Genomic DNA, 23,661 nt, shown 5'->3' on the forward strand with positions numbered 1-23,661 from the left:
CGACTGTGACCACATAGCACTCGACTACGTGCCAGGCACTGTTCTAGGCACTTGACACATTAACTCATTTAATCCTCACAACAGTCCTGTGGGAAGGTACTATTATCACTTTGTAGGTGAGAAAACTGAGCACGGGAAGTTGAAGGTGACACAGTTTGTGGGAAGGAGAGTCAGGATTCAAGACAGCTGGACCCAAAGGACATACTTGCTACCACTCTGCTGGCTGTGGGCCCAGCATCCTTTCCCCTGGGAAGGCCCCAATTCTGGTCTGACCCTGGCCCCAGGCCAGGTGATGAGAGATTTCATTCCTGTGGCCTCAGTGATTGGTTCAGGGGAGGGCACAGGCACCAAGCCAGGCCCGGCAGCGTCCTCCCCCGATTCTCCTGCCAGAGCCAGTGGGAACAAGCTTCTCTTTTCTCGGAAGGTGACTGAGCCTCCTGACCACGGAGGGGGCCAGCCCTGGGGAGCCGAGTCGGAACGGCAGAGCCCTGGGGACCAGGGTGAGCCCTGGCCCTGGCCCGGCCCAGCCCACACCCGGCCGTTGTGCTGGTTGACTCATCTCTTTGCTTAATCTGGTTTGAGTTAGGTTTCTGTTCCGTCTGATGGCTGGTTCACCCTTGTGGTCTCAGGGTCCAGCAGTGCCTGGTACATAGTGGATGTTCAAAAAATGTTTGTTGAGGCCGGGCACGGTGGCTCACGCCTGTAATCCCAGCATTTTGGGAGACTAAGGAGGGAGGATTGCCTGAGGTCAGGAGTTCGAGACCAGTGTGGCCAACATGGTGAAACCCCAACTGTACTAAAAATACAAAAATTAGCTGTGCATGGTGGTGCGTGCCTGTAATCCCAGCTACTCAGGAGGCTGAGACAGGAGAATTGCTTGAACCCAGGAGGCGGAGGTTGCAGCGAGTCGAGATTGCGCCACTGCATTCCAGCCTGGGTGACAGAGCAAGACTCCATCTAAAAAAAAAATTTTTTTATTGAAAGCATGAGTGAGACCGGGCATGGTGGCTCATGCCTGTAATCCCAGCACTTTGGGAGTCTGAGGCGGGCAGATCACCTGAGGTCAGGGGTATGAGACCAGCCTTGCCAACATGGCAAAACCCCGTCTCTCCTAAAATACAAAAATTAGCCGGGCATGGTGGTGCATGCCTGTAATCCCAGCTACTTGGGAGGCTGAGGCAGGAGAATCACTTGAACCAGGAGGCAGAGATTGCAGTGAGCCGAGATTGCACTCCAGCCTGGGTGACAGAGTGAGAATACATCTCAAAAAAAAAAAAAAAAAAAAAGAAAGAAAGCATGAATGAGCACATTTTGAGGTCACCCTGGCAACTAGATTGCCCTCTGCAGTGGGCCCTAGTTGCTCACAACCACCCCCCAGCACCCCCACCATGCCTGCCTCGGCTTTTGTTCTTATTACGTCTGTCTAGGAGGCATCCTCCTTCTCTCTTTTAGGGACTGGTTTAATTGGTTCTTTGAGAATCCCCTGATTACTGGGATCTAAATCTACAATCTCACTCCTCTGAATTAGTTGCTTTCATGACGTGGGGACAGTTCCCGTTGCACCTACAGAAAGTGGCAGCTCCTGGGCCGGGCAAGGTGGCTCATGCCCATAATCCCAGCACTTTGAGAGACGAAGGTGGGCGGATCACCTGAGGTTAAGAGTTCAAGACCAGCCTGGCCAATATGGGGAAACCCCATCTCTGCTAAAAAATACAAAACCTTAGCTGGGCATGGTACTGGGCACCTGTAATCCCAGCTACTCAGGAGGCTGAGGCAGAAGAATTGCTTGAACCTGGGAGATGTAGGCTGCAGTGAGCCGAGATGGTGTCCCACTGCACTCCAGCCTGGGTGACAGAGCGAGACTGCATCCAAAAAAAAAAAAAAGAAAGTGGCAGCTCCTGGAGGAAGCAGGTATGCACACCGGGCTCATCTTTGTATCTACCTTGGGGCCTGGCATCACCCTTCCTCATGTGAGCCTTCTGCAGCGCGGGGTGGGGCTGGTGACATGGGTCCCTGATGCATGCCAGGTGTGCTGTGGTGGACAGTGAGCACATACACCCTAAAGCAGGCAGTTTTGCTGCCTGGGGTCCTGAAGAAATGAGGGCCCTAGATTTTCCCAGAGAAGCAGAAATCCAGATTTTAACGCAAAATCTTTTTTTTTTTGAGATGGAGTCTTGCTCTTGTCACCCAGGCTGGAGTGCAGTGGTGTGATCTTGGTTCACTGCAACCTCTGCCTCCCAGGTTCAAGCAATTCTCCTGCCTCAGCCTCCTGAGTAGTTGGGATTACAGGCCTGCACCACTATGTCCAGTTAATTTTTTTGTATTTTTAGTAGAGACCAGGTTTCACCACATTGGCCAGGCTGGTCTCGAACTCCTGAGCTCAAGTGATCCACCCACTTCGGCCTCCCAAAGTGCAGATATGAGCCACTCCACCCGGCTGTAAGATCTATTTTTTAAATGCTAGCGATTAGTTTACAATTGGAGAAGCACTATGTAGGTCAAACAACCCATCAGTCGGCTGGCTGTGGCCCCAGGGCTCCCATTTGGAGACTCTGCTGGGAACCAGGAAGGACGAGTGAACCATCCGTGGCCAGGGCCGCACATGAAAGCGTACTGGTGAGAGCTGCTGAGGGCACTCGGCTAAGGGTGGGGCCGGAGCGGACATCCAGCTGGGGCATCACTCACCAGGTCACACCACCGGGTGCTGCACAGGGTCTAGCCAGAGGGTGGGCTAACGGCTTCCGAAGCAGATGGCTGCGCCATCGCTGCACTCAAGGCTGGGCCTTGCTAATGCTTTCCCAGATGCATATCTTCACAGACAAGAGTAACCACCATGTAAAGAGACCTGGATCTAAGGTGAGCAACTCATCCTAGTTTTCCTGGGGTTTTCCAGTTTTAAATATGAAAGTCCTACAACCCAGAAACCCCCTTAGTCCGAGGCAAACCGGGACAGTCGGTTTGCTTAGACTCCTGCTCCCCCTGCACCCCCAGCTCATCGGAGGATAATGATAATGGCAGCCACCATGTGTGGGCTTATCAAGTGCCAGACACCATGCATTATGGCCTGCATCGCTTCCCTTCTGTCTTATAACAGCGTCACGGTATGGATTTATTCTCTCCTTTCTACAGCTAAGTAGGCTGAGAGTGACGTGATTCGCCCAGGGCAAGTGCTGGCGCTGGGGTTTGAACCCACATGGCTTGACTCAGCACTGTCAATGGTACAGCCTCTTGTGCCTCTCAGCCTGAGCCTGCTGGGCCAGCCTAGGCCCCAGGGAAGGCTCCTCAGAGCTTACCTGGGTGGAGGTTCAGTGGGGATGGGTTTTTGCAGGTCTGAGATACCCCCTACCACACTGCCCCCAGCTCTGCCCAGGCTCTTCTGTGTCTGCACATTTGCCCCCAGCCCCTGAATGGGACAGCCTGAGAAACCCTCAGGAGACATTGTTTCCACCACACCCTGAGCCCTCCTGTCCTGTCACTGTTTTGTTGCTCACTGCATCCCAAGGGAGGAGGCTGGTGCTTAGAAATAAACGCTCGCTGGTGATTTATTGCATGGGCTGGGGGAACTGTCCAGAGCAAGAATGGGCAAGGGAGCAGGGTGTGAGGGTCCCAGGGATCTCTGGAGGTCACTGAGCCAGGGCTTCGGGGGTCCCTGTGCAGGGATCTAATCATAGTTGGGGTCAGCCTGGAACCGGCGTGGGGTGAGGTGGCTGGTCAGGTAGCGCACGGCCGAGCGGATGCCCTCCACCGTCCTCTGCTCCACTGTCTCCAGCACATGGGTGAGGGTGCGCAGGGCTGAGCCAGTCCCTGACATCAGCCCGGAGGAGAAGGCTGAGCTGACGCTTCCCAGCAGGCTGGGGACCGAGCGCAATCTGGGCCCCGAGCTGTGCAGCAGATCTGCCACGGTGCTGTGGCCGGAGTCCAGGAAGCCTGTGGCTATGGCCATGCCCATGGTGGTCTCGGACCACACCAGGATGTCTGCCAGGGAGCTGATGGAGCCCTCGCCCCTGCCCAGCAGACTGGTCATGGAGCACATGTAGCCATTCTCCTCACTGGCCATGTACAGGCTGAGGTCCAGGGGCCTCCTCCCCGGGGCCACCTCATGGGGGCCAGGTGACGGGGACACACTGCCTACTGGAGGTGGAGGGAAGAACCAAGCCTGCAGGTCTCCTAAGCCATCCACCACATTTGCCCCCATTGCCACTGGGGACTCATCAGATGGCAAAGCTTCAGCTTCAGGGTATGGGGCCTTTGGATGCTCAGCTTTCTCCTCAGCAGCCTTGGTGGTGCTGGCAGCCTGAGGGCCATGCTGGCCATTGACACCTGCGGTGACGTGGTCAGCATCACTCCCGACGGGCTGAGCCTCCGTGTGCTGGGTGAACTGTGGCTCAGCACTGGGGGCCAAGGGGGCTGACTCCGGCTCTCTCTCAGGAACACTCGCCATTTGTGACGTCTTGTCCTTACCCAGGAGGTGACTTGGGAAAACCACTAGACTCTGACTTGTCCTTGTGTCTTGAACCTGCCTGTCCCACGTTGGATTCTCAAGGCTCATAGATGTTTGCAGGGGACTTGGGTTTTGGCTGGGAAGCAGAGGTGTGATTTTTCCAGGTGTCTTCTGGCCATGTTCTGGAACAACTGCACCCTTGTCTTTGTCTCCAGATGTTGACATGGCCTCGGGGGTGGCCGTCTTGAGGGAGGCCTGATCTACATCCTGCTGGTCGGTGGATGCGGCAGAGCTGCTCACCGCCAAGACATCTGTTGTGAGTGGGACCTGACCTTGGGGCCCTCCTGCTGGGCTGTCCTTAGACACGCTGTCAGCCACGCTGCCCAGGGGGGACCCGGGAGTGCCATGTGTGGGGCTGCTGGTGGAGCCGGCCTCTCCCGAGGGCTCTCCTGGGGTCATCTATGCCCTTTGCTATTTGTGGCAGTTGGAGGGAGTGGCTGCAACCCAGCTGGGCTGAGTTGTCCAAGTGGTGAGGTCACAAGGGACTGTGGCCACTGGTGATGTCACAGGTACCCGTAGAGCAAGGGTCTTGAGCTTCTGGAGCAGCCTTCCAGGTGGGCTAAGTCTACGGGACAGTGTGTTGCCAACTTTGCCGGTACATAGGGAAAAAATGACAAATGTTCTGGAAAGGGCTGGAGGCTTGTGTACAGGGGCAAGTACAGCCACAGGGCCACAGGAGTGAGAGTTGTGACTTTGACAAATGAGAAGGGATGCAGATGTTGATTTAGAACAGTGTTTATAAGGGACCCCTCCCGGCACCTCTCTGTCTATACTGGTGTCTCAAGACCCCAATTTAGGCTGGGCATGGTGGCTCACTCCTGTAATCCCAGCACTCTGGGAGGCTGAGGTCGGGGAATCACCTGAGGTCAGGAGTTCGATACACCTACTTGTGCTTAGCTAGGCACGGTGGCTCACGCTGTAATAACGGCACTTTGGGAGTCTGAGGCGGGCGGATCATCTGAGGTCAGGAGTTCCAGACTAGCCTGACCACATGGAGAAACCCCGTCTCTACTAACAATACAAAATTAGCTGGGCGTGGTTGTGTGTGCCTGTAATCCCAGCTACTTGGGAAGCTGAGGCAGGAGAATCGCTTGAACCCGGGAAGCAGAGGTTGTGGTGAGCCGAGGTCGCACCATTGCACTCCAGCCTGGGCAACAAGGGCGAAACTCCATCTCAAAAAAAAAAAAAAAAACCTATATTAGGAAGATGGTTGGAGAGGAAGACTCAGTCTGTTGTGTGTGTGCTTCTCCAGGGGTTATCGGTTAGCATTTAGTGACAGCTTATGGGCAGGAAAAGGCGCGTAGCATCCTTCCCATCATCCGTCAACTCTGGGTAGGTACCGTTCTACTAGTATACCAGTTTACACACAGGCACGCTGAGCCTCACAGAGAATAAGTGACTTACTCAAAGCCACACTACTAATAAGAGCTGAATCTGGGATTTGAACCCTGTCTGGCTTCAATACTAAGCTTTCCAGCACTCTCTCTTACCCAGGAGGCATATTAAAAATGTTCAATGAGGGGCTGGGTATGGTGGCTCATACCTGTAACCCAGAACTTTGGAAGGCCAAGGTGGGAGGATTGCTTGAGCCCCGGAGTTCAAGACCAGCCTGGGCAAAGTAGTATGACCCTGTCTGTACAAAAAATAAAACAAAAATTAGCTGGGCATGGTGGTGCATACCTGTAGTCCCAGCTACCGGGAAGGCTGAGACCCAGGAGGAGGATTTCTTGAGCTCAAGAGTTCAAGGCTACAGTGGGCTATGATCACATCATTGCATCCCAGCCCAGGTGACGGAGCGAGATCCTGTGCCTTAAAAAAGAAAAAAGACATATCTAATGACTGGCATGGTAATGATGCTGGCTGATGCAGACAGAAGCCTCCCATTAGAACCGGTTCCACCACACCAGCAGGTGACAGCTGCTGTCAGCGCTGAGCTGTACCATCAGCAGCATGGTCATACGTGTATGGAAAATTCCTCTCCCTGAAACTCTCTGCCCTTGTCCTCTCTCCTGCTGCCTCTCCTGGCTGGCTCCCTCCGTCCTCCACTGCTCTGGGATCAGGCCTTCCCTTCAGACTCCTTTTACTGACTCAGCCCAGCCGGCCTCCACCTTAACCCTCTGAGGCTGGCTGCACTTCTGACACCAGCCTCCTCGCTCACTGAGTGTTTATTTTCACCGCAGATACTCTGCCGCCACCTCAGAGGTCACAGGGCAAACCCAGGCTTGTTGGAGTGTGAGGGGCCAATGAGTACAGCCTGTAGCTTGTGAAGGAGTCCTAGAGAGAATGATGGCTGCCCATCCCAGATGACCTTCTTCCTTAGTGTCAGACAACTGCTAAATAGAAATTATAGGAGGCTACTGCTTCGGATGAGGCTCCTGCACCAGGCCCCAGCAGACTGGACTAAACGTCAAGATGGGGTCACTCACACTGAGGTTCCAAATCACCGGGAGACAGAGATGATTGCCAGTTTCCCAAATGGGCCAGTTTCTTTTTTTGAGATAGAGTCTTGCTCTGTTGCCTAGGTTGGAGTGCAGTGGCGTAATCTCGGCTCACTGCAACCTCTGCCTCCCGGGTTCAAGCTATTCTCATGCCTCAGCTCAGGCTGGGCTCGAACTCCTGGCCTCAGGTGATCCACCCATCTCAGCCTCCCAAAGTGCTGGGATTACAGATGTGAGCCATTTCGCCGGGTATTTTTTTGAGACAGCATCTTGCTCTGTGGCCTTGGCTGGAGTTCAGTGTGTGATGGCAACTCTGAGCTGAAACAATTCTCTTACTTCAGCCTCCCAAGTAGCTGGGAATACAGGCACACTCTAGCACACCTGGTTAATTTTGTTTTTACTTTTTGTAAAGATGGAATTTCACCATGTTGCCCAGGCTGGTCCTGAATTCCTGGGCTCAAGGAATCTGCCCTCCTCAGCCTCCCAAAGTGGTGACATTACAGAAACAGGCCAGTTTCAATCTTCAAGTGGCATGATAGTGAAGTTCCCTCTGTTTTATTTTGTTTTTTTTCTTCTGTCTTGAACTCCTGGGCTCAATCACTCCTCCAACCTCAGCCTCCTGAGTAGCTGGGACTACAGGTACATGCCGACACGTCCGGCTATTTTAAAAATTCTTTGTAGAGATGGGGCTTCGCCATGTTGCCCAACTTGGTTTCTAACTCCTGGGCTCAAGTGAACCTCTCACCTCCCAGAGTGCTGGGATTACAGGTGTGAGCCACTGCACCTAGCCTGGTTTTTGTTTTTTAGTTTCTGCTTTTTTCCACCCTCTTCCTGTCTGTAAAGCCAACTTTTACTGCTTGATTCATTGGAACCCTTATTCTATTTTAGGAAATCAAGTGTTGCCTGATTCTAGAATCACAAAGCCAACTGACAGCTTTAAAGTAAACTTGTTGTAATTTTGTCTTTTGACACTTAGTGTCAGGACTCTGATTTTATTGAGAACCGCTATGTCTTAGCTAAAAGAACACACTTCCCAGCCTCCTTTGCAGGTAGGTAAGAACATGTGACCATGTTCTGGCCATTGAGAAGTAAGCAGAAAGTATTGAGTGGAACTTCAGAAAGAATCCTTCAAAGTGTTGAACATCTTTTTGATCTTCTCCCTATCAGGAATGTGAAGGCTGGAGCAACAGCAACCCTCTTGGTCCAGCAAGAGGATTGGTCCAGCAACCCTCTTGGTAATCTTGAGGGTGGAAGGCACACACTAAGAGGGTGGACCCAGCAAGGATGGAAGGACCCTGGGTCCCATGGTTGGAGCTGTCTGGCAGCCACCAGACCAGACTATCGCCAACCTCTCGAATTCCTTTATGTGAGGGAAAATAACACTATATGTGCCCAAATGATTATTTTTGGTTTTCTATTACATGCAGCTACACGTAATCCTAATCCAATTCTAACAGTTACAAGATCCCTGTCAAGTGGTTGGTCTGTGTTTGAATATTTCCCAGTCCTAAACAATCAAGAGTAGCATAAGGCACTGAGTGCCAGTAGGCCTGATGCTGGGCAGGGGTTATTTCCCCATTTTTCAGATGAGGAAACTGAGGCTTAGAGAAACCAAGCACATAGCAAGGTCAGTGGCATCCGTCTGACTCCAAAGCCCCACACCCCACACTGCTCCCTGCTTTTAGTTAGAAAGTTCTCCCTGCTCCCTATCTTTACCCAGGGAATAAAAACCTATATATTTAAGGTATATGACTTCATTTTTTTTTTGAGGTGGAGTCTCACTCTGTCACCCAGGCTGGAGTGCAGTGGCACGATCTCAGCTCACTGCAACCTCCGGCCTCCAGGTTTAAGCGATTCTTCTGTCTCAGCCTCCCAAGTAGCCAAGATTACAGGTGCTTGTCACTGCGCCTGGCCAATTTTTGTATTTTTACTAGAGACGGGGTTTCACCATCTTGGCCAGACTGGTCTTGAACACCTGATCTGTGATCCACCTGCCTCGGCCTCCCAAAGTGCTAGGATTACAGACGTGAGCCACTGTGCCTGGCTGACTTAATGTTTTGATGTACGTTAGACTGTGAAATAATCACTACAATCAAGCTAATTAACATATCCATCACCTCACATCATTTCCATCTCCCTCCCTCCTTCCCCTCTTCCTTCCTTCCTTCCTCCCTCCCTCCCTTCCTTCTTTCCTTCCTCCTTCCTTCCTCCCTGCCTCCCTCCCTCTTTCTTTTCTTTTTTCTTTCCCTTCCTTTCCCTTCCCTTCACTTCTCTTCTTTTCTTTCTGTTTCTTTCCTCTTCCCCTTCTCTCTTTTTTCTTTTTTTTCTTTCAACAGGGTCTTACTCTGTTGCCCAGGCTGGAGTGCAGTGGTACAATCATAGCTCACTTCAGCCTTGACCTCCTGGTCTCAAGGGATCCTCCCACCTCAGCCTCCTGAGTAGTTGGGACTACAGGTGTGTGCATCATGGCTGGCTAATTTTTAAATATTTTGTAGAGATGAAGTCTCACTATGTTGCCCAGGCTGGTCTTGAACTTCTGGGCTCAAGCAATCTGCCTGCCTTGGCCTCCCAAAATGCTGGGATTACAAGCATGAGCCACCACGCCTGGCCATTTTCTTTCTTTCTTTCTTTGTGTGTGTGTTTGTGTGTGTGTGTTGAGAATAGTTAGAAAGTTTTTGATGTCCCCTCATGTGGCCCACTAAAACCATCATGCATTTTATAGGCACCGAGGACAAACTCTGTATTTGGAATTCAGTTTTTGATTCTACATGTTGCACTTTATGTTGACCCTTGTTACATTTCATATGCTTGGGCCGGGTGCGGTGGCTTATGCCTGTAATCCTAGCACTTTGGGAGGCCGAGGCGGGTGGATCACCTGAGGTCGGGAGTTTGAGACCAGCCTGACCAAAGTGGAGAAACCCCATCTTTACTAAAAATACAAAATTAGCCAGAGTGAAACTTCATCTCAAAAAAAAAAAAAAGTTTCCATATGCTTGAAAATCTGTGCCAAGGAAGACTCCAGTGGAATGAAGAGGCACTGATGGCAAAGGCAGAGAGATTTATTAAAATTGGGAAACAAAATATAAAGGATTATTTATTTGTAAAGAAATATTAAATGAGATTAGTATAGAACAAAAGATATTTATTCTGGTATGTGGACAATATATATTTCAGATATATTCTGTACATAAATAAAATACAAAATAAAATATATATGAAAGTTTTCTCCATCTTAGTTCAAAACTTTCCTACTTTTAGTTTTTTTTCTTTTCTGGTGAAAAGATATATATATATTTAGAATTAGCCAGCCAGACCCAGTTTAGATGATCCCGTTTTTGTTTTTTTTTGAGATGGAGTTTCATGGACTCTTTTCGCCCAGACTGGAGTGCAATGGCGAAATCTTGGCTCACCGCAACCTCCTCCTCCCGAGTTCAAGTGATTCTCCTGCCTCAGCCTCCTGAGTAGCTGGGATTACAAGGCATGTGCCACCATGCCCAGCTAATTTTGTATTTTTAGTAGAGATGGGGTTTCTCCATGTTGGTCAGGTTGGTCTCGAACCCCTGACTTCAGGCGATCCGCCCACCTTGGCCTCCCAAAGTGTTGGGATTTCAGGCATAGCCACTGCGCCTGGCCTTTTTTTTTTTTTTTTTTTTTTGAGACAGAGTTTCGCTCTATGGCCCATGCTGGAGAGCAGTGGTGCGATCTCAGCTCATGGCGACCTGTGCCTCCCGGGTTCAAACGATTCTTCTGTTTTAGCCTCCCGCGTAGCTGGAACTACAGGAGCACAGCACCACACCTGGCTAATTTTTTTGTATTTTTAGTGGAGACAGGGGTTCGCCATGTTGGCCAGGCTGGTCTCCAACTCCTGACCTCAGGTGATCCACTCTCCTTGGCCTCCCGAAGTGCTGGGATTATAGGTGTGAGCCACCGCACCCAGCCACATGATCTCATTTTTGTTGGCAACATTCAAAGCATCATAATCAGCAGCCAGTTGAACATAAGCCTTCTCTCCATCAGGCCTATTCAGGGTGCTGGCCGTGGCCACATCAATGTCATAGAGCTTCTTCACAGCCTGTTTGATCTGGTGCTTGCTGCCTTTGACATCCACAATGAACACAGTGTGTTGTTGTCCTCTGTCTTCTTTGTGACCAACTCAGTGGTCAGCAGAAACTTGAGGATAATGCGGTGGTCAAGCTTGTTTCTCCCGGGGACGCTCTTCCGGGAATATTTGGGCCGCCTCCAGAGTCGCAGTGTCTTGGGCCGCTGGAAGGTGGGTGATGTGCAGATCTTTTTTTTTTGTGGCTGTGGACACCTTTCAGTTCTGCCTTCTTGGCTTTCAAAGCCTTTGCTTTGGCTTCAGTTTTAGGAGGGGCAAGAGCTTCCTTCTTTGCCTTTGGCATCATCTTGTAAAAAGAGTTCTCTACCTTTATCATGTAGTTTTCATAAGAGGAAATTAATCTCAAATAATTTGTCTTTGCTTTCTTTTCAATTCCTTTCTCTCTCTCTCTCTCTCTGTCCCATTTTTTTTCTTTTAAGACAGAGTGTCACTCTGTCATCCAGGTTGGAGTGCAGTAGGATGATCTCGGCTCACTGCAACCTCCGCCTCCCAGGTTCAAGCAATTCTCCTGCCTCAGCCCCCCAAGTAGCTGGGATTACAGGTGCCTGCTACCACGCCCAGCTAATTTTTGTATTTTTAGTTGAGACGGGGTTTTGCCATGTTGGCTGATCTTGAACTCCTAACCTCAAGTGATCCACCTGCGTCAGCCTCCCAAAGGGCTGGGATTACAAGCATGAGCCACCGTGCCTGGCACTCAACTCCTTTCTCTTGGGGAGAATGACTCTCCAATTAAATAATTAAATACTCTTATTTTAGGGTAAACTCAGTTTATGGAATATTATGCGGCTGTATAAAGCCTCCACAGAAACATGGAGAAAGATTGTTATATTACTTTAAAAAGCAGGAGGTTGGGCATGGTGGCTCACACTTGTAGTCCCAGCACTTTGGGAGGCCAAGGCGGGAGGATTATTTGAGTCCAGGCGTTCGAGGCTACACTGAGCTGTAATTGCACCACTGCACTCCAGCCTAGGCAACAGAGTGTGACCCCATCTCAAAAAATAAGGCCAGATATGGTGGTTCATGCCTGCAGTCCCAGCACTTTGGGAGGCCAAGGTGGGTGGAAGGAGACCAACCTGGGTAACATGAAGAAACCTCATCTCTCCAACAACAACAACAACAAAATTATCCGGACATGGTGGTGTGCACCTGTGGTCCCAGCTACTCTGGAGGCTGAGGTGGGAGGGAGGATCACTTGAGCCTGGGAGGTAGAGGTTGCAGTGAACTGAGATTGTGCCAATGCGCTCCAGCCTGGGTAACGGAGTGGGATCCTGCGTCGATAAATAAATAGATACATAAATAAAATTAAAATATGAAAATAAAAAAATTAGGACCAGGTGTGGTGCCATGCACCCATAGTCCCAGCTACTTAGGAGGCTGAGGCGGGAGGATCACTTGACCTGGGAGGTTGAGGCTGCAGAGAGCTAGGATAGCACCAATGCACTCTAGCCTGGGAAACAGGGTGAGAACTTGTCTCAAAAAATAAGATCTTTTAAAAAGCGGGATGCACTATTTTATGCACACTGTGTGTATTTGCCCATACTCTTTCAGCTGGAAGCTATAGAAACCCAAATCAAATTGGCTTCTTTAAAAATAACAAAAATCAAGAAATTTCTTGGCTCGCAGGAACCTGTAAAGCCTGGAGGAAAGGGTCTACGCAGCAGATGCTCATGATGCTGTCAGGGATTCAGTTCTTTCTCTTCTCTTGGCTCCCTTTGTCATTGATGGCTAGATTTTCAGGGAGATTTCTTCCATGCGGAGGCTTCTAGCGCTCCAGGCATCCTTCCTAAAAGCTCAGGCCAGTTCAAAGAGATGCTGGTCTCCTGCGGTTTCGGCAAATCTCAGGACAGGCTTGTGGGCTCCTGGTGTGTCTCAGAAGCAATTTCTACAGCATCCTGGTTGCTCAGGCCTGAGTCATGCGACCACTCCTGGCATGGTTGTTGGGGGGTGGTGCGGCCCCACCCTAACATAAGGCCTGTGGAAGGTAGTGGAATTGTTCCCAGGAGGAAAACTGGGGTGCTGTTACCAAAAGAAGGTGAACAGTGAACTGGATGCTGGGCTGGAAACATAAACTCCACTAAATGATAATGACAGACATGTGCAAGAAAGGCTGTTCATTGAGGGAAAGTCTGGCAGGAGATAGAGCAAAAGGTCCAGAAGAGGTTCTGATTATTGTTTATTGTTAACAAAATCACAAAACAGGGCCGGGTGTGGTGGCTCACGTCTGTAATCCCAGCACTTTGGGAGGCCGAGGCGGGTGGATCACTTGAGGTCAGGAGTTCAAAACCAGCCTGGCCAAACTGGCGAAACCCCATCTCTACTAAAAATATAAAAATTAGCTGGTGTGGTGACGTGCGCCTGTAATCCCAGCAACTCTGGAGGCTGAGGCAGGAGAATGCCTTGAACCCGGGAGGCAAAGTTTGCAGTGAGCCAAGATCGCACCACTGCACTCCAGCATGGGCAACAGAGTGAGACTCTGTTTCAAACAAACAAACAAAAAAATCAGAAGACACATAGAAGCAAAAAGTTACTACATATAAATAAAACATTTAAATCACCCCAAGAAATATGGTGGACTGAGTGGGAAGCCTGCTATCTCAATGCACACACACACACACACTCACACACACTCACACACACTCTCACTCTCTTCAAACACAGAAATGCTGGATAAAATGTGGTCCACAGTAGGTAGGTTAAATACCTAGCTGAGCTAAAAAGAATGGGAGACCCCCATGTTCCAGAAGGGTGGACTTAGACAGGGGTGTCTTGTGAAGACGGAGCCGTGGCCTCAGGGTGCCATCCAGATTGCCGTGTGTGGAGCATTTAGCAGGGCCCTGGCTGGGCTGACTGAGAGGGGACAGGCCACTTCGAGAATCCGGCGAAGTGCTGCCCACCAAATGGGAGGGGGGCAAGGCTGTGTCCTCAGTCCAGGCCCTGAGCAGGGCTGAAAGCCTAAGACAGTGGAAGGAAGCTTCTGCCTGTCACGTGGACGCCGGTGGAAGCAGCTGCCCTCTCAGAACCACAGACCTACTGGGGACACCCAGTAAAGTCCCCAGCCCCACAGAGCTGCGCGTGGTGTGCGTTGCAGTCAGCTGGCAGCCGGCGATGGTGCACCTCTGTGCCCAACTTGGAGTTCAGTGTCATCAGCTTTGGTGGAATTATTTTCACCACTGAAAGTGGCTACAAATCAGAGCTACTCCCCCCACAACGAATCGCGGTTTCCTCGAATAGCACTGATTATGCTCTTTCTCCCAATGGTGTGGCTGTTTGCCTTGCCCTCTGAAGGGGGCAACCCTGAGGGTTCCCTGTGGAGGAAGACCATGCCCTATGACTCCCCAGAGTCCCAGAGAGCAAGGCATTCTAGTTTTGTGGCTAACATGTAGCCTTTGGAGCTGGCTGTCTGGGTTCGAATCCTGCCTTTGCTGTAGCTAGCTGTGTAATGTAAGGCAAGTTACTTAATATTTCTGTGCCTCAGTTCCCCTAAACATAAAATGAATATAATAATAGTCCTTACCTGTGGTGTAATACAAAGTATATATTTGGTCTTTGTCTTAGGTTCCTGGCACAGAACTCCAAAAACCTTTGAAATTTCTCTTTTTATTTTTTGAGACGGAGTCTCGCTCTGCTGCCCAGACTGCAGTGCAGTGGTGCAATCTTGGCTTACTGCAGCCTCCGCCTCCCCGGCCCAGGCTGGTCTTGAACTCCAGGCCTCCAGTAATCTGCCCATCTCGGCCTCCCAAAGTGCTGAGATTACAGGCCGACGTGCCTGACCTGACATTTCTTTCTTTTTAGACGGAGTCTTGTTTTGTCGCCCAGGCTGGAGTGCATCTCGGCTCACTGCAACCTCCCATCTCGGCTCACTGCAACCTCCGCCTCCTGGGTTCAAGCGATTCTCCTGCCTCAGCCTCCCGAGTAGCTGGGACTACAGGTGTGCGCCACTATGCCCAGCTAATTTTTGTATTTTTAGTAGAGATGGGGTTTCACCATGTTGGTCAGGCTGGTCTCAAACTCCTGACCTCAGGTGATCTACATACCTCGGCCTCCCAAAGTGCTGGGATTACAGGTGTGAGCAACCATGCCTGGCCCGGCCTGATATTTCTTGAGTGATAAATAGGAGTGTCTTTTTTTTTTTTTTTTTTAAATAGAGACGAGTCCCTGATGTCACCCAGGATGGATTGCAGTGACTATTCACAGGTGTGATCATAGTGCACTGTGCCTTTGAACCCCTGGCCTTAAGTGATCCTCCAGTAACCCCCGCAACGGGTTCACCTTGCCTGCTGCCTAGAAGGAGCCAATTTCAAGACAGGGGAATTGCAATAGAGAAAGAGTAATTCACACAGAGCCGGCTGTGCTGGAGATCGGAGCTTTATTGTTACTCAAATTAGTCTTTTGGAGGCCCGGAGAGTTAAGGAGGCCTGTGCAGAGTCCTACAGTGGCGGCAGCAGGGTCTCACATGTTGCCCAGGCTTGTCTCGAACTCCTGGCCTCAAGAGAGCTTCCCGCCTTGGCCTCACAAAGTGCTGGGATTATATGTCTTTAATACAAAGCAGCTTTTACATTTAAAAAAAAGTGGTGGGGATCTCATCAAATGAGCTCAAGATTCTCTCATAGTGAACGGCTGCCTATGGTGATATCCATAGCTAGGAGCGGACTGAGAGAGCTGACACCCTTGCCCCCCATCTTCAAACAAGGAATCGGAGACCCAGGGTGGGGGTGATCAGGGCAGAAGCAGAGCCCCATCTGTCCAGGCTCTTCACCCAAGGAAGCAGAGGAGGTACTCCCAGCCTCGGCCCACTTTCCCACAGCCTCACCCCACCCCTCCCCTTCAAAGGATCCTCCAAGCCAGACGGTGGCCTGCATGGGGAAACAGGGGAGGAGGAGGGGCTGTGGATATTGCTATCTCCCTATCTGTCCCTGCCCTCCAGTGCTCACCCCAAGTGCCCCAGCCCCAACATCCAGAAAGTGAGGTCTCAGGGTCCCTCTCCCAGCAAACCACCATGGCCTGTGCAGGAGCCCTTTCTTTCCGGGAACGTGCTCTTAGCTTGTGGCCCCTCATTTTGGGACTGGCCCTGCTGGGGTTGTGCCAACGGGCTGCTGCTCCACCATTTCACACGGTGACCTGGGTGCCATGTACTAGCCATCCTCTTCCTCCCAACAAAGAACACTGATTTTCAGATATTTCAGGGGGCCTGGCCCCAGTCTAGCTCCGGGGGTGGGTTCCTGTGGTCTCAGCCATTTCCCTGGGCATCACTGGCTCAGGCCCCTGCTCCGGGACTTCATGCAATCCCGGCTGTGGAGTCATGAGAGCAAGGGGAGGCTCCCTGGAGCCCATCAGGGATTTCCTCACTCATTGGGAGGCCCAGGAAGTCATGGTCTTCCTCTCCCCCTATAAATGATCACATCCATTAGGCCTCTTGTGACCACGAGGGCATCTGGTCTGAGAAAAGCCCTACATAGAGAATGGCCTAACCAGGGAGATTGCAGAAAAGTAGGGCAAAGCCTTGATCAAACTGCACCTGCAGCCACTCATCATAGATTTCCTATGATGGGAGGTGATTTGTTTCCGTGTTGCTTCAGCTAGTTGAACCAGGGCTTCTTGTGACTAACCACCAAAGGGACCCTGAGAAATAGCAGCCCTAGCCTGAAAGTCACCCAGGGAACCTGAGTGGCAGGGCCCCACCACACGCCTCTCTGGGAGCATCCTGGCTCCTCCGGCTGCCATGGCTGCAGCTCTTGGGTCACCTCCCTCCTGCTCTGGGTGTTGGAACCCTCCATCCCTAGACCCTTGCCTACACTGGTCTATAAATCACTCCCACAGGCCCCTCTCACACCCGTCTGCAGAGCCTTCCTTGGCACTGCCCCTCACCTATGACCAGATTCCTCACTTAAATTCAGTATGGAAAGACTCACCATTCAAAAAAGCAAAAGCTGCCATCCCCTATCCCCAGTCTACACTAGCGAACAGAGAATTGATGGACCGATTCAGTAAGTTGGCATCTGTAGTGGGATGAATTGAGGTCCCTAAAAGATAGATCCATATCCTAACTCCTGGCACCTGTGAATATGACTTTATTTGGACAAAAAGGTCTTTGTAGATATAAATAAGTTGAGGATACCCCTGGGCATGGTGGCTTATGCCTGTAATCAAAGCACTTTGGGAGGCCGAGGCAGGAGGATCATGAGGTCTGGAGTTCGAGACCAGCCTGACCAACATGGTGAAACCCTGTCTCTACTAAAAATACAAACATTAGCTGGTTGTGGTGGTGTGCACCTGTAATCCCAGCTACTTAGGAGGCTGAGGCAGGAGAATCGCTTGAACCCAGGAGGCAGAGGTTGCAGTGAGCCAAGATCGTGCCATTGCACTCCAGCCTAGGCAACAAGAGTGAAACTTCATCTCAAAAAAAAAAAAAAAAAAAAAAAAAAAAGAAAGAAAGAAAAGAGGAGAAAGGAGAAGACACAACACAGGGAAGGTGGACCTGTGAGGCCAGAGGTGGAGTGGAGTGACAGCCAAGAGCTCCTGGAGCCACCAAAAGCTAGAAGAGTCAAAGGGGTGTGCAGCCCTGCCAACACCTTCACTGTGGACTTCTTGGCCTCCAGAACTGCGGAATAATACATTTGTGCTGTTGTAAGGTGTCTGGTCTGTGGTCATTTGTTACAACAGCCCAGGAAGCTAACAGAACCTCTAAGGATGTGACCCACTATTGAGTCTTGACTCTGGACACTGTCAGACGCAGCACTGCTTAATCCTCCCAAGAGCCCTCTGTGGTAGGTACTGTTTTTCTGTTTGTTTTTTGTTTTTGTTTTTTTTTGAGACCAAGTCTTGCTTTGTTGCCCAGGCTGGAATGCAATAGCGCAATCTTGGCTCATTGCAACCTCCATCTCCCAGACTCAAGCGATCCTCCTGCCTCAGCCTCCTGAGCAGCTGGAACTACAGGTGTGTACCACCATGCCTGGATAATTTTTGTATTTTTTGTAGAGACAGGGTTTCACCACATTAGCCAGGCTGGTCTCAAACTCCTGACTCAGGTGATCTACCTGCCTCGGCCTCCCAAAGTGCTAGGATTACAGGCGTAAACCACCGTGCCTGGCTGGTAGGTACTGTTATTATCCCCATTTTACAGGTGAGGAAACTATGGCTCAGCAAAGACAACAGCAGGGCTTTGAGCCTCGTGTTTAGCCCATGCTCCTGACCACTGCAAGATGGTGCAGGCCGACATGCCCTTTAGGGAATGAAAGGGCAGAACCAGCATGCCCTTTAGGGAAGCTCGGAACTTTGTTTATTACAGTTAGGCACACCCCTCCCCAACCCTGTGTCCCTGCTTCAGCCACTCTCTCTCTCCACCTACTGTGATGGGCACTGCTTACTGTGGTCCCTGCTCTAGCTGCTGCCACCTCCGGGTGGCCACAGGGATCTGGCCCCACTGGGCCTCCTATGGCTGCTTCTGGGTGTGTGGGCCTGGACCCTTCCAGGGCTCTGCTCTCCCTGTCTGCATGCCCCCATGGCCACGCCCACTTTGAGGAGGGCAGTGCGCATGGCTCCTGCCTGCCACCAAGGCCTCCTTGGGGGGGCGGGGGCTGGGGGGGCGGGGGAGTACCTGGGAAGGTCCTTGGGAACCTGGGTCATCGGGCCGGCTGTCCCAAGGGGTGCTCTGTCCCAGCTCTCAGCTCTCAGGGCAGCCCCTCTGATCACCAGCCCTCTAGGGGACCTCCAGATTCCATGTGTCCCCAGAACTCCCACTTCCCGAATGTGCAAGAAACCCAGGAGCTGGAGAAGCACTTGCAGCTGGTGTGGGAGTTCCCCTTAGAACACACACTGGATTTGTTTGGAAGAAACAGGTTAATAAGCCCCATGGGGTAGGGGCTGGGGACCCAAACACATTCTCAAGTTACAAAGGACGCTGCCAGCCTGCCTTCTAGGGAGTGTGGATGTGTTACAGGGCCTCTGTCTGGAAGAGGTTGGGTTTGGGCAGGGGCTTCGGTAGAGCCCAGTTGTTCTGCAGGAGTGAGGGGCGAGGAGTTGGAAGTTCCTGGGAAATGGGGATGTTGGAGGCGAGCAGTGAGGCCAGCAGTGCTGGGAAGGGGGAAGGTCAGGCCTCCCCAGGTGGAGCAGCTGGGACTTGGGGAGAACAGAAACACCAAGGGGATTTTCAAGTTGTTTGTGTTGAGGTCTCCAAGGTAAATGCCTCACCGCCTCCTCCATCAAAAATCCCACCTTGTTTGCTCAGGCTTTCGCGTGAGCGCTGGCTTGGGGGCGACTGCAGGACCTGGGTGCTGTTTTCCCCTACATGTTGGCTTGGAGCAGGCAGAGACCGCCCTCGAGGACCCAGAGAGCAGGGACAGGGGAGGGCTGAGTTACAAAATGGTGCTGGGACGATTGCTAAGTATTTGGAAAACACTGGGTTAGCCCTTCACTCTCACTGCCGGATGGCTCAGAGACATAAATGCAAGGAAAGAGAGAGAGACAAGCAAATTAAAAAATAAAATACACGATCTGGGGAAGAAAAAGTACTTTCTTTTTTTTTTTGAGACGGAGTCTCACTCTGTAGCCCAGGCTGGAGTACAGTGGTGCGATCTCGGCTCACTGCAAGTTCCGCCTCCCAGGCTCAAGTGATTCTCCTGCCTCAGCCTTCCGAGTAGCTGGGACTACAGGCGTGTGCCACCATGCCTGGCTAATTTTTTGTATTTTAGTAGAGACAGGGTTTCACCATGTTGCCCAGGGTGGTCTTGAATGCCTGAGCTCAGGCGATCAGCCCACTTTGGCCTCCCAAAGTGCTGGAATTATAGGTGTGAGCCACCATGCCTGGCCAGAAGAAGTACTTTCTAAACATAAAAGTCAGTACAGATGGTCCCCCAACTTAAGATGACTATATTTATTTATTTATTTATTTATTTGAGACGGAGTTGCACTCTTGTTGCCCAGGCTGCAGTGCAATGGCACCATCTCTGCTCACCGCAACCTCCGCCTCCCAGGTTCAAGCGATTCTCCTGCCTCAGCCTCCCAAGTAGCTGAGATTACAGGCATGCGCCACCACACCCGGCTAATTTTGTATTTTTAGTAGAGACAAGGTTTCTCCATGTTGGTCAGGCTGGTCTCAAACTCCTGACCTCAGGTGATCCGCCCACCTCAGCCTCCCAAAGTGCTGGGATTACAGGTGTGAGCCACCATGCCCGGCAAGATGACTTGATTTATGATTTTCGACTTTCTGATAGTGTGAAAGTTATCTGCATTCAGTAGAAACCATACTTCAAATTTTGATCTTTTCCTGGGCTGGGAATACGTGGTGCGATCCTCTCTGCAATGCTGGGTGACAGGAGCTGAGGCTCTGGGCCAGCCACGCACTCAGAGGGTGAGCATCCTGCTCTACTGTGGGCTGTGCTGCCTGTGATTTTGCCCAGCTGCAGGCTGATTGCAGTGCTCTGAGCATGCGTAGGGTAGGTGAGGCTAAACGATGATGTTCTGGGTATATTTAGTGCATTTTCCTCTTATGACGTTTCCAACTTACAATGAGTTTATTGGGACCCAACCCCATCGCAAGCGGAGGAGCATGTAGCCCATGCTGAGGTGATCCTAAAATAATTTATTTTCTTCTTTTTCTTTCTTTCTTTTTTCTTTGAGACGAAGTCAGGCTGGAGTGCAGTGGTGCGATCTTGGCTCATTGCAACCTCCATCTCCCGTGTTCAAGCGATTCTCCTGCCTCAGCCTCCTGAGCAGCTGGGATTACAGGCATGCACCACCACGGTGACTAATTTTTGTATTTTTAGTAGAGATGAAGTTTCACCATATTGGCCAGGGTGGTCTCGAACTCCTGACCTCAAGTGATCCTCTCGCCTTGGCCTCCCAAAGTGCTGAGATTATAGGTGTGAGCCACTGTGCCTAGCCAGTAAAGTAATTTCAAAGAGGAAAACAGATATAGGTAAAAAAAACACTCTAAAAATTTTAAGAACAAACCACAAACTGGAAAAAAATATTTGTACAAATACCACAAAGGGTTGACATCAACACAATATAAAGACCCCAAACAGGTTAATAAGGCACCATTAGATAACCAATAACAGAATATGCAAAAGATGAAAACAGGCTATTCCCCAAAGAAATCCAGATAGCTAATAAACCTGTAAAAATGTTTAAATGTATCAGTAGTCAAATAAATATAAGACACAAAAACAAGATCCCTTTAGGTAATAGGATAACAAGTGACTTAATACAATTGTTTTCCTTGGGCTAACTGCATTTTCTAGTTTCTCTACGGTAAAGGTCTCTCGCTTTAAGAGATTGTCCTGAAAGTGAAAAGCGTACAATGCGAGACAAATAGCAACAAATGGGCAGCCAGTGTCAGAGACAGAATTCTAGTCATCGTAGAATTGTGGGCAAGGTTTTTCTTTTGAGCTTTTCAATATGTTTAAATTCATACAATTCATTTGCCCTTGCAGTATTACTTTAATTATTAGAACACATTTGCAAGTTAAAATAAATTCCTTCTTCCCAAATCCCCAGGAGCCTTTGGCCCCTTATGCAAATAGGATTCCTGGGGCCACCCAAACACCCACAGAGCGGGAAAGCAAGTTGAACTGAGAGACCATCCCTCCCACCCATCTCTAAAACAAAGGGTGCTTCAGCCCTCTCCATACCACATACACACCCTCTCTCAATGCCCCAGCCCTCCGGTCAACTTTTCTAGTCTCCAGCCCTGTAAACCAAAAATAAAATTCTGAGACTCCCCAACTGACTGAATGGACCCCTCCTCTCAGCCAAGGGGATTCCAAAGTAAACCTGAAAAACTAGTTCAGGCCATGATGGGAAGCGGGGGTGTCAGCCATCCTCACGATACCCTTCTCCCTTCGCAGTTCAGGCACAACTGTCAGCATTAACATTAAAACAGAGATCTTAAGAGTGATCAAACAGACTCTTTGTAGCAATAAATACCAAATTCCAAACTGACTCTAGTACAGCATCACATGACAGTAGGCCCTGAAAGAAATGAAAGTATTTTACCCCCAAATATATTTCTTTGACATATTTTTAAATGGCCCTGCAAAGCTTCCTCTTGTGGGGGAAATTTATGTTCTATAGAGAAGCCTTGTCCCTTTCCAGATCTTTTTCTTATCCTGAAGTGATTAGCTGAGAGTCCAGCTCCTTTTAAAGTCTGAATAGGAGGGTCCGGGTGCGGTGGCTCATGCCTATAATCCCAGCACTTTGGGAGGCCGAGGCGAGCAGATCACCTGAGGTCAGGAGTTTGGGACCAGCCTGGCCAACATGACGAAACCCCGTCTCTGCTAAAAATACAAAAATTAGCCAGGCTTGTTGGTGGGTGTCTGTAATCCCAGCTACTTGGGAGGCTGAGGCAGGAGAATCGCTTGAACCGGGGAGTTAGAGGTTGCAGTGAGCTGAGATTGTGCCACTGCATTCCAGACTGGCGACAGAGCGAGACTCCGTCTCAAAACAAAACAAAACAAAACAAAACAAAACAAAACAAATGACGACTCTTTCAGACAATTGTCAATCACAAAATCTATGGATCGACCTATGACCTGGAAGCCCCCCAGCTTTGAGTTGTTCTGCCTTTCTGGACCAAACTGATGTACACCTCACATGTATTGATTGATATCTGCCTGTAACTTCTGTCCTCCTAAAATGTATAAAATCAAGCCGTAATCCAACCATCTTGGGCACATGTTCTCAGGACCTCTTGATACTGTAACTCAGGCTCAGAATAAACATCTTTAAATATTTTATGGAGTTTGACTTCTTTTTTCATTGACAATCCCAGGTTAGCCTGACTGAGAGCCCAGGGAGGTGGGTCATCCCAGGACCCCCAGAGGCCTGGAGGGTGGCCATGCATTGGCCTAAGGGGGCCCAGGTGCAGACCAGCCTGGAGAGGCTGGAAGTCAAACTATGATGTGTCCACATGATGGAGCGTCCCTCCATTCCTCATTCCCTTATTACTCCTGTGAATCCTTTAAACCCCGGATAGAATCACAGAGATTAAAACGGGGTGTGCCTGCAAAAACCTGTATCATTCTATTTGAGAGACAAGTCGCTCTCCTGTGGTCACAACACAGCCCATGGTCAAATGGATGTTCCCAGAAGTGTGTGGATCCCCAGGACCTGGGATGTTGTCAAGACCTACGGGCAAGACCAGCAGAGGCCAAACCATGGGGTCGTGTCGGGGGTGCCAGGCTCTGTCCTGAGGCTCCCCGGCTCTCTCCCAGGCCCAGGAGAGATTGGCTAGTCATCTGCATCCTGGGAGCAGAGCCCAGGCCATCCTTACCCCTCCTTCTTGCAGCTCTCAGTCGTCTGCAGGGAGCCAGCTCTCCTCCCCTGGGGCACCCAAGGGCCCTGCCTCCAGGCCGGAGCCTGTGGATGGTCCATGGCTCTCAGGACACACCTCACTGCTGCTTCCTTCAGTCCTCCCTGCACCTGCCCTCACCAGGGCCCTGGCCCCCACGACACAGAGCGGGTGGAGAGAGGGGTTCTTCCGCCTTAGCCAGCTTTCCTTGGGGCTACTACTCTAAGGGAAAGTTACTGTGAGCCTCAGCCCTAAACCTGTGGTTTTTAGCCTCTTTGAGTCAGGAGGGAATTCTTTGCTGAAGCCCCCTCCATGGAAA

At 50.6% G+C, this 23,661-nt stretch overlaps 2 protein-coding genes across 2 annotated transcripts in view; one reads left to right on the forward strand and one right to left on the reverse strand.

Moving 5' to 3' along the window:
* The window catches only part of NCL (nucleolin), a 405,499-nt gene that overhangs the window by 264,432 nt on the left and 117,406 nt on the right, over positions 1–23,661 (forward strand). The gene's annotated exons all lie outside the window — the stretch shown is intronic.
* On the reverse strand, positions 3,518–4,956 carry TEX44 (testis expressed 44). Its single transcript, XM_050751136.1, has one exon. The coding sequence runs from the start codon at positions 4,898–4,900 to the stop codon at positions 3,662–3,664; it is 1,239 nt and encodes a 412-aa protein (XP_050607093.1). The 5' UTR covers positions 4,901–4,956; the 3' UTR covers positions 3,518–3,661.

The sequence above is a fragment of the Macaca thibetana genome, chromosome 12 (assembly GCF_024542745.1).
Source record: "Macaca thibetana thibetana isolate TM-01 chromosome 12, ASM2454274v1, whole genome shotgun sequence".
NCBI lineage: Eukaryota > Metazoa > Chordata > Mammalia > Primates > Cercopithecidae > Macaca > Macaca thibetana.

Excerpts from the sequence above, each read along its gene's own strand:
- TEX44 (XM_050751136.1), bottom strand. The coding sequence starts at position 4,900 with ATGACCCCAGGAGAGCCCTCGGGAGAGGCCGGCTCCACCAGCAGCCCC.